The sequence below is a fragment of the Tupaia chinensis genome, unplaced genomic scaffold (genome assembly GCF_000334495.1).
Source record: "Tupaia chinensis unplaced genomic scaffold, TupChi_1.0 Scaffold145396_1, whole genome shotgun sequence".
Classification (NCBI taxonomy): Eukaryota; Metazoa; Chordata; class Mammalia; order Scandentia; family Tupaiidae; genus Tupaia; species Tupaia belangeri.
This window is the reverse complement of record NW_006205257.1, coordinates 1,736,124-1,750,778: the sequence shown is the minus strand read 5'-3', so window position 1 is coordinate 1,750,778 and position 14,655 is coordinate 1,736,124. Positions and strand designations below refer to the sequence as shown.

The window sequence follows — 14,655 nt, the reverse complement described above, 5'->3', positions numbered from 1 at the left end:
GGTGGTTAAGTCAGTGGTTAAGAGGATGGCACAGTTCGAGTCCTGGATTCAACAGCTTAAAAACATGTTGGGTGCGTGTGTGTGCATGTCCTAAATCCTGAGTCTCTGTCTCTCTGTCTTTCCTGTAAGTGGGTGTGCCCTATAGCAAATTAAAACATGCACACACAAGCTATTGTCTTAAACTCAGCTGTTTTAAGATTCTTAATAATTTAGGAGTATGGGGCCAGCAGATGGCATAGTGGTTACATCACTGGACTCCGACGTTTTCAACTGCAGTTTGAGTCCTAGACCTGGCGGCTTGAAACTCACATTGGGCGTGTGTCCGTGCTTGCCCAAGATCCTGAGAGAACGGAGGAGCAGGGATTGTGGTGTGGCCATTCCCCCAGGGGGTGATTTCTCACTTTCTGTCTACGGTCTCTCTCCATCTCTTTGGCAAGTGCATGCGCCCTACAGCAAAATTATCTCTAAAAAAATTAAAAGTAAAAAATTTAGGGGGAACCAGCAGTTAGCATAATGGCTATGTCACTGGACTCCCATGTAGTCGACCGCGGTTCGCGTCCCGGACCCAGTGGCTTAAAACTCACGCCGGGCGCGTGTGCATGCATGCCCAAGATCCCGAGAGGAGAATGGAGGAGAAGGGATTGCGGCGTGACCATCCCCCCTGGGGGGTGATTTCTCGCTTTCTGTCTCTATGTCTCTCTCTGTCTGTCTGGCGAGCACACGCGCCCTATAGTGAAAATCTCTCCAAAAACAACAACAACAACAACGACAAAAATTTAGGAATGTGGTTAAGACCAGGGACCTGGGTGTCTTTGCTTTCTCTGCCTCAGAATGTCTGCTTATTCCCTCAGGGGAAAACATGTGGTAACTCTTCTCCTGAAAGCCTACAAGGAATGAGTGCATCTGAAAACATGGGAAAAATCCCTTGTAGGGCACAGCAAAAAGACCCACTGTGAGAGGTGGACTTGGACTTTTAGGGGTTCTTGCTATTGACCATTGCCATTTGGGTCCTAATAAGTACCTTAAATATAATCATCCAGAATAGAACTCTTGGTTCCCCACTTTCTTCCCCAAATTTGCTCTCCATTCTTCCTCATCCAAGTAAATGATACCACCAGTGACCCACTGCTCAGACTCAATATTGAAGTTGTAATTTTCTTTCTTTTCTTAAAGAATTATTTTATTTAACTTTATTTATTATATTATTTTCCAGTTTGATCAGAGAGAGAGAGAGAGAAGGTGAGAAAACAAGCCACCAGGTCTGGGACTTGAACCATGGTCGGCCATGTGGGGAGTTCAGCACTTTTAGCCACCATGCCATCTCCGGGCCCCCCTCTTTCTCTCTTTTTTTTTTTTTTCAGAAAGATTTTTGCTATAGAGTGTCTGTGCTTGCCAGAAAAACAGAGACAGAGAGACAGAAAGCGAGAAATCATCCCCTTAGTGAGGATGGCCATACTGCAATCCCTTCTCATTCTCCTCCCAGGATTTTGGGCACACATGCACACACACGCACCCAGCATGAGTTTCAAGTCTCAGGTCCAGGACTTGAACTGTAGTCGGCCACTTGGGAGTCCATCACCTTAACCACTATACCACCTATAGGCCCTATAATTCTTGACATTTTTCTTTCCCTCCCTGCACCAGCCCTACCCAGTTCATCAGCAAGTCCTCTCAGCCTTACCTCTGATACGCTGGGTCTCCATCCCCTTCTCTGCATTTCTGCCTTGGACTGAGCTCTTATCTATTCTTATCTGGACTGTTGCAACTGCCTTCTTACTGGTCTCTTTATGTCCCTCTCCAGCCCATTCCCTTCAGCAGCTGCTAAATGAGCCAGATTATATCAGCATCCCTTTAAAGCTGTCCAGTACCTCTCACCCTTCACAAAACATGCGGACTCCCCATAGGCACTTTGCAATCCAGCCCCTGCCTACTATCAGATCCACTTCTTATCTCCCTTTCCCTCAACTTCTCTGCAGTGTAGCCTCATGATTCCCTCTTCTGTCCCTTGATCCTGCCAACCATGAGGCCACCCACCCAAGGATTACCATTCACTTTCTTTTTTTTCTTTTTTTTTTTTTTTAAGGGTTTTTGCTATAGGGTGCGTGCGCTTGCCAGAAAGACAGAGAGAGACAGAGAGACAGAAAGCGAGAAATCGCCCCCCAGGGGGGATGGCCATGCCGCAATCCCTTCTCCTCCATTCTCCTCTAGGGATCTTGGGCACGCATGCACATGTGCCCGGCGTGAGTTTAAGCCACCGGGTCTGGGACTCGAACCGCGGTTGACTACATGGGAGTCCAGCGACACAGCCATCACACCAACTGCTGGTCCCACCAGTCACTTTCTTCTTCTTTTTTTGGAGAAATTTTTGCTATAGGGCACGTGCATTTGCCAGAAAGACAGAGTGGCGCTTGCCAGAGAGACAGAGAGACAGAAAACAAGAAATCCACCCCAGGGGGGATGGTCACACCACAATCCCCTCTCCTCCATTCTCCTCTCGGGATCTTTTTTTTTTTTTTTTTTTTTTGAGACGTTCTTGCTATAGGGTGTGTGTGCTCACCAGAAAGACAGAGACAGAGAGACAGAAAGTGAAAAATCACCCCCAGGGGGATGGCCACGCTGCAATCCCTTCTCCTCCATTCTCCTCTTGGGATCTTGGGCACGCACAGACATACCTGGCATGAGTTTAAGCCACCAGCTTCAGGACTTGAACCGCAGTCAACTACATGAAATACCAGTGACATAGCCACTAAGCCAACTGCTGACCCGCCTCTTGGGATTTTGGGCAACGCATGCACATGCACCCGGTGGGAGTTTAAGCCACTGGTTCCGGGACTTGAACTGCAGTCGACTACATAGGAGTCCAGCAATGTAGCCATTATGCCATTTGCTGCTCCCAGCATTTACTGCTTTTTCTATCTCTGTTGATCCCTCATTTAAAAAAAATTGTTTATTTATTATTATTATTATCATTATTATTTTTCACATGAGTTTTGCCAGAGAGAGAGAGAGAGGGAGAAAGCAAGCCACCAGGTCCAGAATGTGAACCACAGTCAGCCATGTGGGAATTCCAGCATCTTAACCACCTGCCCCCTGCTGGCCCTGATCCCTCTTTTTTTTTTTTTTTTTGAAGTTTTTTGCCATAGGTCATGTGCACTTATTGGAAAGAGCCAGAGAGAGACAGTGAGAGGGAAATTGAGAAGTCAGCTTCTCAGAGGGGGTTGGCCACACTGCAATCCCTTCTTCTTCAATCTCCTCCTGTGATTTTGGGCATGCACACACATGTGCCCAGCTTAATTTTTAAGCTGCCAGATCCAGGACTTGAACAGTGGTCAGTAATGTGGAAGTCTAGCCCCTTAACCACCATGCCACTTACTGGTCCCTCCCTCATGGTTTTGTAAGTCTGACTTCTGTGTTAGCTTAGGACTTGCCTCAAATATCACCTCTTAGGGAAACTTTCCAGCCTTCCCTGACCACCACAGATTCTAGTGCTCTCTCCCTCCCCGTGCCCTCACTCCCAGCCTGCTCCTCTAAGTCGTCCTCGATCACACCCTTTTCCCGGCACTGCTGTGGCACTGGTCGTTAGCTTCTTTCCTGTCCACCTCCCTCAGTAGTGAGAGGTAGGACCTCATCCACATTGTCTACCCGGCCCTGGGCCAGTGCCTGGTGAGTGGCAGCCAGTAAACATTTGCCACAAGTGAGTGCCTGGCACAGAGCTGTGCTCTGAGCCAGAGTGTGTGCTGGCAGGACTGTGGACGTGGAGCCCACCACAGACTGCAGGTCGGGGGGCTGGGGAGTATGGTTCCTTGTTGAGGACCAGTCTCATGCCCTGAGGACATCTAAGTATGCGCCTCCGTGTTGGAAAGTAGGAGCCTCGTTATTGTACAACCATCTAGCTCATGTGGATGTCTGAATAGAAACAAAATATGAAACGTAAAACACTCATGTCCAATTATGTAAATTTGTATTACTTGAAAATAAAGAGAAATGTTAATGTAGTTGCTTTTTGCTATGTTTCATCTCCTCTTATTACTGTCTTTATTTAGGTTTGGCTACTTCGGTGTTAGAGTTTCTTTCCCAAAAAGATAAAGAGCGAATCAAGGAAATGAAGCAGGCCACAGACCTTAAAGCAGCGCAGCTCAAGGCCAGGAACCTGGCCCAGATGGCCTCGAGCAGCCGACCCCAGCCCTTCTCTCCAGATATGGGACTCAGCTCTCGGTGCATGGCATTGGGTGGTGGGACAGCCACTGCCACAGCTAGCAACTTCAGACCTTTTGCAAAAGATCCAGAGAAGCAAAAACGATACGAAGAGTTCTTAGTACATATGAAACAGGGCCAGAAAGGTGGGTGTTGGTCCTGGGTCTCTCCTGTCTCAGCCAGGGAGGGCTGAAAACTAAAAACTGAGATATCTTGTTCTGTCAGTGTTTCTGCTTTGTATTACTTGCAAACAGTGCAAAGGTTCACTTTCTAAGTCTCTTGATATAGAAAGAACAATTAGCTTGTGTTTCTCTGTATCTCAGGTCTGAAGATAGCTATTTAAGGAGAGAATATGCCTTGGCAGTGGCAAGTGCTAAATCCTAGGCCTTTTAACTTTTTATTAGGTCATTGGGAAAGGTGTGACATATCTTTGTTTTTCTATGCAAAAATGTGTCATGACTTTTCCAATGACCCAGTACAAGCGCTTGACTTCTATGTTTTATTTCACATCAAGAGAACATCATCACCCGCTTATCTTAAGATCCTCACACTCTAGCTCTAGGTCATTGTCAAAAGAATTTTTTAAGAGAAATTTTTTTGCTACAGGGCATGTGCACTCACCAGAGAGACAGAAAGTGAGAAATCACTCCCCAGAGGGGATGGCCATGCTGCAGTCCCTTCTCTTCTATTCTCCTCTAAGGATGTTGGGCATGCACGCACATGCAACCGGCATGAGTTTCAAGCTGCTGAATCTGTGACTCAAACTGCAGTCAACTACATGGGAGTCTGGTGATATAACCGTTAAGTCATCTGCTGGTTCCCATCTAAAATTTTTTTAGAAGCTTGTGTATTAGATACATAGGTAGATGTCCTCAGCAGGATCCTCACACCATGATGCTCCCCTCAGCTTTGCAACCAGCCAGGGTCATGGGTGTGTCCCCTGTGCTCAGCACATGTAGTTAGACCGGGACCTGAACCTAGAGCCTTCTCAGGTGGGCTTCAGCATCATACGGCAGTGCCTCCACTGCCTTACGTCCCCGTGGCTGGACCAAGTCTTCAGCATCATACGGCAGTGCCTCCACTGCCTACGTCCCCATGGCAGGACCAAGTTCAAATTTTGATTTATAAAAAAATAGTTGGGGTCAGCCTGTGGTCTCAGGCAGCTGGAGTCCATTCGGCTATGTGGTTTGAGTCCTGGACCTGGTGAATTGAAAAACACGCCAAGTGTAGGTACATGTATGCCCCACATCCCAATGGGATGGAGAAATGGAGAAGGGATTGTGGCATGACCGTTCCCCACTGGGGATGCTTTCTTGCTTTCTCACTCTCTCTCTCTTTCTCTTTCCTGGTGAGTGTACACATCCTCTAACAAAATTTAAATAAAAAAGGACACTCGGTTGTTAAGCCATTATCCAGGAAAAAAATCACTTTGTGATCTGTGAAGTCAGTGCAGCAAGGATGAGGAAAGGGATTGCCGTTACATGTAGTAATCCTTGTGAGAGGTCTCAGCAAATCAGAGAGGCTGCTTTTCAAAAACACGTCATTGGAGGTATGTAAAGTTCATTTACTGTGCTTTTACTCTCTGCTAAGAACCCATGTTCCAATAATTTGTATTTGTTAAATTAAAACAGAAGAAAAGTTAGGGAACGAGTGTTTCCAGCCAAAAATAAGAATATAGTTGGGGTTAACTTGCCACTATCTGAGAATGGCGACAAGTTCCCAGCTTCTCAAGGTTTAACCAGGCATTAGCCTTCCAGATGATTTTTGTCTGTTATGTGATTTGTCTGTTATGTGCTTGAAGCATCATTTGATGAAGAGAGCAGTAAAAAAAAAAGAAAATTACCTGCCAAGTACCTCCCACTGCCTAGGCCCATAAAATAAGAATGAGAATCTTTGTTTCCTGTGTGAAATACTCAGACAGAGGGGTGCCACCAGCTGTTCTCTGCTAGGCCCCCTGTTTTTTCCGATAAGTAAGGCAATTTCTTGTTCCCTGTACTGCAGATGCTCTGGAACAATGCCTGGATCCCAGCATGACGGAATGGGAGCGAGGCAGGGAGCGGGATGAGTTTGCTCGGGCAGCCCTGCTGTACGTGTCTCCCCATTCGACCTTGTCATCCAGGTTTACTCATGCCAAGGAGGAGGACGACTCAGACCAAGTTGAAGTCCCTCGAGACCAAGAGGTCTGTCGCTGTCATGCTCCTTCCTGATGAATTTAAAAATTGAAATGTATTTTAAATCCCTTAGTACAAAGGTCAGAATACACATGGCAGAGTAGAATAAGAAATGATTGTATGGGACCAGCAGATGGTGTAACGGTTACATGCTGGACTGCCACATGGATGGCTGCGGTTTGAGTCCTGGAGCTGGAAGTTTGAAACTCATGCTGGGCGTGTGTGTGTGAGCGCCCAAGATCCCGAAAGGAGAATGGAGAAGGGACTGTGGCATGGCCATCTCTCCTGGAGGTAGAGGTGGTGATTTCTGGCTTTCTGTCTCTGTCATTCAGTGACTTTCCTATGAGCACACATGTTCTTTGGTAAAAATTTAAAAAAAAAAAATAAAGTTTTTTTTTCAAGCAATCTTCTAGGTAAAAATCTCTAAAAAAAAAAAAAAGGTTTTTTTTTCAAGCAATCATCTTGAATTACAAAAGAGCTCATGGTCTCACATTTCTACGGTAACTGGAATCTAAAGCATACAATGATTTCTTTTTTATTTTTTTTTAAGAGTGATTTTTGCTGCACTCACTGGAGAGTTAGAGATAGAGAGGCAGAAAGCAAGAATTCACCCCTCAGGAGGGATGGCCATACCTCAGTCCCTTCTTCTCCATTCTTCTTTTAGGATTCTGGGCACATATACACACACATATCTGCATGAAGTTCAAGCCATTAGGTCCGGGTCTTGAACCATAGTCTACCACATGGGAGTTCAGAGCCTTACCAACTATGCTACCTGCTGGTCCCTGCCTGAAAAGTTTTAAACAGAAGAGCTGTCAGGTTGTTACTACCCAACGAAACATAGTTTTTGTCTTTTCCCAGAATGATGTCAATGACAAGCAGTCAGCTGTGAAGATGAAGATGTTTGGGAAGCTCACCCGAGACACATTTGAGTGGCACCCTGACAAGTTGCTGTGTAAGAGGTTTAACGTCCCTGACCCTTACCCAGAGTAAGTTGGGTAAAACCGCCTTTACATCAGTACAAATCACATTCCCCATAACCAAGCTGACTGCCTCCCTTATGTTCTTTTGCATACCTTTCCTTTTGCTAGATGAGTTTATTTGTAAATCCTTTGAGTTGTAAGTTTTGTAGATGTATTTTAACCTCTTTTAATTTGTTAATTAAAAAAAAAAAAAAATCCAGGGGGAGGACGACTCAGACCAAGTTGAAGTCCCTCGAGACCAAGAGGTCTGTCGCTGTCATGCTCCTTCCTGATGAATTTAAAAATTGAAATGTATTTTAAATCCCTTAGTACAAAGGTCAGAATACACATGGCAGAGTAGAATAAGAAATGATTGTATGGGACCAGCAGATGGTGTAACGGTTACATGCTGGACTGCCACATGGATGGCTGCGGTTTGAGTCCTGGAGCTGGAAGTTTGAAACTCATGCTGGGCGTGTGTGTGTGAGCGCCCAAGATCCCGAAAGGAGAATGGAGAAGGGACTGTGGCATGGCCATCTCTCCTGGAGGTAGAGGTGGTGATTTCTGGCTTTCTGTCTCTGTCATTCAGTGACTTTCCTATGAGCACACATGTTCTTTGGTAAAAATTTAAAAAAAAAAAATAAAGTTTTTTTTTCAAGCAATCTTCTAGAATTACAAAAGAGCTCATGGTCTCACATTTCTACGGTAACTGGAATCTAAAGCATACAATGATTTCTTTTTTATTTTTTTTTAAGAGTGATTTTTGCTGCACTCACTGGAGAGTTAGAGATAGAGAGGCAGAAAGCAAGAATTCACCCCTCAGGAGGGATGGCCATACCTCAGTCCCTTCTTCTCCATTCTTCTTTTAGGATTCTGGGCACATATACACACACATATCTGCATGAAGTTCAAGCCATTAGGTCCGGGTCTTGAACCATAGTCTACCACATGGGAGTTCAGAGCCTTACCAACTATGCTACCTGCTGGTCCCTGCCTGAAAAGTTTTAAACAGAAGAGCTGTCAGGTTGTTACTACCCAACGAAACATAGTTTTTGTCTTTTCCCAGAATGATGTCAATGACAAGCAGTCAGCTGTGAAGATGAAGATGTTTGGGAAGCTCACCCGAGACACATTTGAGTGGCACCCTGACAAGTTGCTGTGTAAGAGGTTTAACGTCCCTGACCCTTACCCAGAGTAAGTTGGGTAAAACCGCCTTTACATCAGTACAAATCACATTCCCCATAACCAAGCTGACTGCCTCCCTTATGTTCTTTTGCATACCTTTCCTTTTGCTAGATGAGTTTATTTGTAAATCCTTTGAGTTGTAAGTTTTATAGATGTACTTTAACCTCTTTTAATTTGTTAATTAAAAAAAAAAAAAAAATCCAGGGACCAATGGGTGACATAGTGGTTGGGGTGCTGAACTCCACATGGCCAACTGAAGTTCGTGTCCTAGACCTGGTGGCTTGCTTTCTCACATTTCTTCTCTCCCTCTCTCTGGTCAAAATTAAATAATAATAATTAATACAATTAAATAAATAATTCTTTAAAAAAATCCATGTAGTAAACTTTATTTCATATTAACGCTATGAGATTCAGTTATGTCAAATTATAAAAACTTAATGCTTTTGGGGCCATCAAGTGGCATGGTGGTTAAAGGCGCTGGACTCCCACATGGCCGACCGCAGTTCAAGTCTTGGATCTGGTGGCTTGCTTTCTCACTTCCTCTCTCTCTCTCTCTGTCTCTCTCTCATCAAACTGGAAAATAATAATGATATAATAATAAAGTTAAATAAAATAATTCTTTAAAAAATATAAAAACTTAATATAAAGTTATTGGCCATTCTTTTTTTTTTTTCTTTTTTTTTTTAAATTACCAGGAAGCACATGTATTGATTTCAAGCATGTCAGGAGAGGGAGAGGGAGAGGGAGAAAGCACCCTCCAGTGGAGCATGTCATTCTTCAGTCCCTTCTTATTTCTCAGTCTTGTTGTGATTTGGTCATGGACATACACTCAGCATATTTTTCAAGCCACTGTGACTGAGATTCTAACTGCAGTTGGCCATGTGGGTTCCAGTTCCCCTAACCACAATGCTACGGGGTTTGTCCAAGTTTGCTGTCTTTTTAATGCCGCTTGTATAGTTTACATTTAAAAATATTATTTATGAGAGACCAGCAGTTGGCGTAATGGCTATGTTGTTGGACTCTTATATAGTCGATTGTAGTTCGAGACCCAGACCCCGTGGCTTAAACTCATGCTGGGTATGTGTGCGTGCGTGCCCAAGATCCTGAGAGGAGAATGGAGGAGAGGGGATTGCGGCATGGCCATCTCTCCTGGGGGAGTAATTCTTGCTTTCTCTCTGTCTCTCTGTCTTTCTGGCGAGTGCATGCCCTCTATAGCAAAAACCTCCCCCCCAAAACATATTACTTATGTTTTCTAATTCTCTTTATAAAAGCACAGTACTTTCTAACTCGATTATAAATACTATAAGTTAGCACATATAGTTGAATCGGAGATATTTTTCAGAAAGTGCAGGTACATTTTTAGCAGTGGGACTTTTCCTTATGGGAAATCCCTTTTTCTAAAGTTTTTTTTTTTTCTTTCTTTCCCATAGGATGTGTACACTTTCAGGAGAGGGTCAGAGAGAGAAAAAAGTGAGAAATCAGCCTCCTCCAAGGGGAGATGGCCACTTCACAACCCTTTCTCCATTCTCTTCTCAGTATTTTGGGAATGCACTGACATGCATTTGGCATGATTTCCAAAGCACTAAGTCTGATACTTGAACCATGGTTGGCCATGTGGGAGTCCAGTGCCTTAACTACCATGTCACCTGCTGGCCCCATTGGGAATCCATTTTGAAAGTTAAATTCTAGTCCTTGCTGTAATAAGAAAAATTTGTAGGTCCTAATATGAGCCATTCTTTTTATTTCTTTATGTTTTTGCCATGAGGCATGGAAAGAGACAGAGGGAAAGTGACAAATCATGCCCTAGGGGGAATGGCCATGCCATAATCTCTTCTCTGCCTTCTCTCAGGATTTTGGGGATGTGCACATACTCACCCGGCATGAATTTTCAAGCTGCCAGGTCTCGGACTCAAACTGTGATCAGCCATGTAGGAATCCAGCGCCTAACCACCACGCCACCTGATCAGCCATTCTAGCTTCTTGAACTGCTTTAAGAAATGAAAACATCTGACAGGGCCTTCTAGCCAAGTACATGAGTTGGTGAAAAACATGAAATAGAAAGCTTTCAGGAAGTGGATTTTAATCCTAGTAGTTGTTATTAAAATTTTTACCTTTTTCTTTTCAATCCTTAAGTTCAACTGTGGTTGGCTTACCAAGAGTAAAACGGGATAAATTCTCAGTCTTCAACTTTCTGACACTCCCGGAAACAGCTTCCCCGTCCACAACTCGGGCAGCAAGTGAAAAAGTGCCACAGCACCGAGGTCCCGACAGTGAGTAGGACTTGGTCAGCCCTGTTTGCTGATGGGGACGGAGTCTCAGTCTTTAGCCTCTTGGGAAGACAGAAGTAAAGGGTGGTCTAGTCTTAGGATCCACGTGGTGGAGACTCTCCCTCCTTTAAGAGGATTGCTCATATTCATACATTAGCTCATGTCATGATGGTCCAGGTTGTTACTGTTCAGGGTTCGGGCTCCAACTGCAATGGCCACACCCTCAACACCTTGGCCAGTGCCTGGTTCCCAGTAGGTGCTGCTGCTTTGAATGAATTAAAGAGCAGTATGAAGAACTTGCCTTTCGCTCGCTAATTCCAATGTTATGTCTAACGCTTACCTTTCAGAATCAAGAAAACCATCCAGATGGGATACAGCTAAACAAGAAGAGAAAGAAGATTCCATCAGTGAATTTTTAAGTTTGGCGAGGTCAAAAGTTGGTCCACCTAAACCAGAGTCCAGTCCCTTAGTAAAGAAAGAGGAGGAGCAAGTGCCAGAATCACTCTCAGATAAGGTATTTGGGGCTTCCAGGGTCTGTCTCTCTTTCTTTCTTTGTCTTTTTTTTTTTTTTTTTTTTTTTTTTTTTTTTTTTTAGTTTTTGTTATAGGAAGCATGCACTTGCCAGAGAGAGAGAGGAGAGAAATTGAGAAATCGTCCTCCCTGGGGAATGGCCACACTGCAGTCTCTTCTCTGCCATTCTCCTCTTGGGATTTTGGGCACACATGCATATGTACCTGGTGTATTTTTCAAGCTGTTGGGTCCAGGACTCAAACTGTGCAGTGAACCATATGGGATGCAGCCTCCTTAACCTCCATGCCACCTGCTAGCCCTTTCGTGGTTCTCTTTGCCAGGCTAGTCCTAGATCCGGAGGCTTAAAACTCACACTGGGCACGTGTGTGCATCCCCAAAATCCCAAAAAGAGAATGGAGGAGAACGGATTGTGGCGTGACCAATCCCCCCTGTTGGGGGGTGATTTTTCACTTTCTGCCTCTCTGTCTCTGTCTCTCTGGTGAGTGCACATGTGCTATAGCAAAAATCTCTCAAAAAAGAAGTGTTTTCTGGGAACCAGCAGGTGGTGTGATGGTTAAGGTATTGGACACTCCCACATGGCTGACCATGGTTCGAGTCCTGGACCTGGTAGCTCGCTTTCTCACTTTCTCTCTCTCTCTCTGTCTCTCTCTGGTCAAATTAAAATAAGTGAACAAATACATAAAAATTTAAAAAAAAGAAATGCTTTAAAAAAATGTTTTCTTTCTTTCATGAAGGAAAGAGAGAGGAAAGATAAGTACTCTCACTGCCATTAGTTAATTAGAATCATGTACCTGGTATGTACAAGTCGACCCAGAAACTGAACCCTGGTCTTCCATATGGCTTCTGACATTGCACAGTGCTGTGCTGTCACTGTGCTGCTGCAGCTAGGCTTTGCCTTTTATGCTCTTCAGACTTTTCAAGATGAGAGGCCAGTACTCTGTAGAATGCCCCTTTATTCGGGCCTGTCTGATACGCCCCTGGATTTATCCAGGTCTGTACCTCGGCGGGACCGCCTTGGAAGGGAAGCTGTGCTGTCACTGCATCCTCTCCAGGTCCACAGAGACGATAAGGGTGTCCACCAAGCTTCGGTACTATAAAGTTAGCCTCTTCCTTTTGTTATTAATATGCCCTTTTATTTATTAATTTTTTTAATATTGTAAATACAATTTTTATAGGTCTTACTTTATTTTTAAGAACTATTTTTATTTAACTTTATTTGTTGATTTATTTTTTAATTTGACCAGAGAGGGACAGAGAGAGAGAGAAAGTGAGAAAGCAAGATGCCAGGTCCAGGACTCAAACTGCAGACAGCCATGTGGGAGTCCAGCGCCCTTAACCACCACGCCACCTGCCGGCCCCTATTTATTAATTTTTATAAGTTTGACTTACATATTTTTAAAGATAATTATTTCTTTAATTTTTGGGTTATTATTATTTTTTAATTTGATCAGAGAGAGACACAGAGAGAGAGATAGAAAGTGAGAAAACAAGCTGCCAGGTCTGGGCCTCAAACCACAGTCTGCCATGTGAGAGTCTAACATCTCAATCACCATGCCACCTGCTAGGCCCTTTCTCACTTATTTGTCATAAGTATTTAGAAACTTTGGACTATGTAAATGCCCTGTTCCTCCTAAAAGTATGTATTTATATCACTGTGAACCTGTGGTTCCCTATTGTCTCCAAAGAGAGATATTTAGTACCGATGTTGTTTATTTCACCGCTGCAGTTGTCCCAGCTCAGCAAGTGGGAGCCCTTGGAGTGGGCGTCTGTGTCCTTTGGTGTACCCTCTTGTTCTCTGAGCACATCCTTGCTTTATGGGCACACTAAGATGCTGCGAGCTTATCTTTTTCTTTCCCAGGCCTTAGCCCAGGTACTGTGGTGAGTTTTAGTGGAGAATGATATTTAGCAAACAAGATCTGTGGGCATGCTCCTGGCTTTTATTTACTTTATTATTTTGTTTTTTGCAATAAGGTATGCATGTTTACTTGAGACAGACAGGGAGAGAGAAAGTGAAAAAGCACCCTCCAGGGGTGATGACGACACAGTGATCTCTTTTCCTCCACTCTCCTCTCAGCATTTTGGGCACGTACGTACACATGCCAGGCATGTTCTTCAAGCCACTGGGTCTGGGACTCAAACCACACAGTTAGCCCTGTGGAATTCAGCTGCCTTAACCACCATACCACCCGGCTCACAGTTAGCCCTGTGGAATTCAGCTGCCTTAGCCACCATACCACCTGGCTAACCCTTTTGCTCCTTTTTTTTTTTTAAGAGAGATTTTTGCTATGGGCTCATGCACTCGCCAGAGAGATAGAGCCAGAGAGACAGAAAGTGAGAAATCACCCCCCCCAGGGGGGATGGCCACTTCACAGTCCTTTCTCCTCCATTCTCGCCTCGGGGTCTTGAGCACACATGCACATATGCACAGTGTGAATTTCAGGCCTCCAGGTCCGGGACTCTAACCATGACCATGAATTTCAGGCCTCCAGGTCCGGGACTCTAAACATGACCAGCCACCTGAGAGTCCAGCAATGTAAGCATTATGCTATCTGCTGGTCCCTAAACTGATCCCCAGAATACTACTGTGAAAGCCTTGCCCAGTGTGGGACACGAAGCTCCTAACTTTTAATCATGACTTTTCCTCTTTAATCTCTTTAAAAATAATTATTTTATTTAACTTTATTAATTATTATTAGAGTTTAAAAATAATTATTTTATTTAACTTTATTAATTATTATAGTTGTTATTTTCCCGTTTGATCAGAGAGACAGAGAAGGAGAGAGGGAAGAAAGCAAGGAACCAGGTTTGGGACTTGAACTGTGTTCAGCCATGTGGTAGTCCAGCACCATTAACCACTATGCCACCTGCAGGCCCCTCCTCTTTAATTTTTTTCTGTGAAAAAAATTCAATTATTTTATTTAACTTTATTAATTATTATAGTTGTTATTTTCCCGTTTGATCAGAGAGACAGAGAAGGAGAGAGGGAAGAAAGCAAGGAACCAGGTTTGGGACTTGAACTGTGTTCAGCCATGTGGTAGTCCAGCACCATTAACCACTATGCCACCTGCAGGCCCCTCCTCTTTAATTTTTTTCTGTGAAAAAAATTCACTTTAAAACTACGAAGTCCAGTACCTTGTGCCAATTTTACTTCGTGTGGGTATTTGTGACTCTACTCCAGATATTGGTGGTGGTGTGGTGTTGGGAATGACCGCTGACCAAGACCGAGACCTAGGCCGTAAGAATCCAGACCCACCCTTTGCACAGCTCACTTCGGCATCTTTGGCAGGGTCTCTACTCATCTCTGACCTGTGGCTCTTCCTTTGTCAGTAGCGCACACGCCCTATA

At 44.2% G+C, this 14,655-nt stretch overlaps 1 protein-coding gene across 1 annotated transcript in view; it reads left to right on the top strand.

Moving 5' to 3' along the window:
* GPATCH1 (G-patch domain containing 1) overlaps window positions 1-14,655 on the top strand; it is an 87,015-nt gene that overhangs the window by 49,875 nt on the left and 22,485 nt on the right. The window contains exons 11-15 of the mRNA XM_006167982.3: window positions 4,044-4,340; window positions 6,196-6,374; window positions 7,227-7,354; window positions 10,646-10,782; window positions 11,127-11,293. Of these exons, the coding sequence (XP_006168044.2) occupies window positions 4,044-4,340; window positions 6,196-6,374; window positions 7,227-7,354; window positions 10,646-10,782; window positions 11,127-11,293 (908 nt within the window). The remainder of the gene's footprint in view (window positions 1-4,043; window positions 4,341-6,195; window positions 6,375-7,226; window positions 7,355-10,645; window positions 10,783-11,126; window positions 11,294-14,655) is intronic.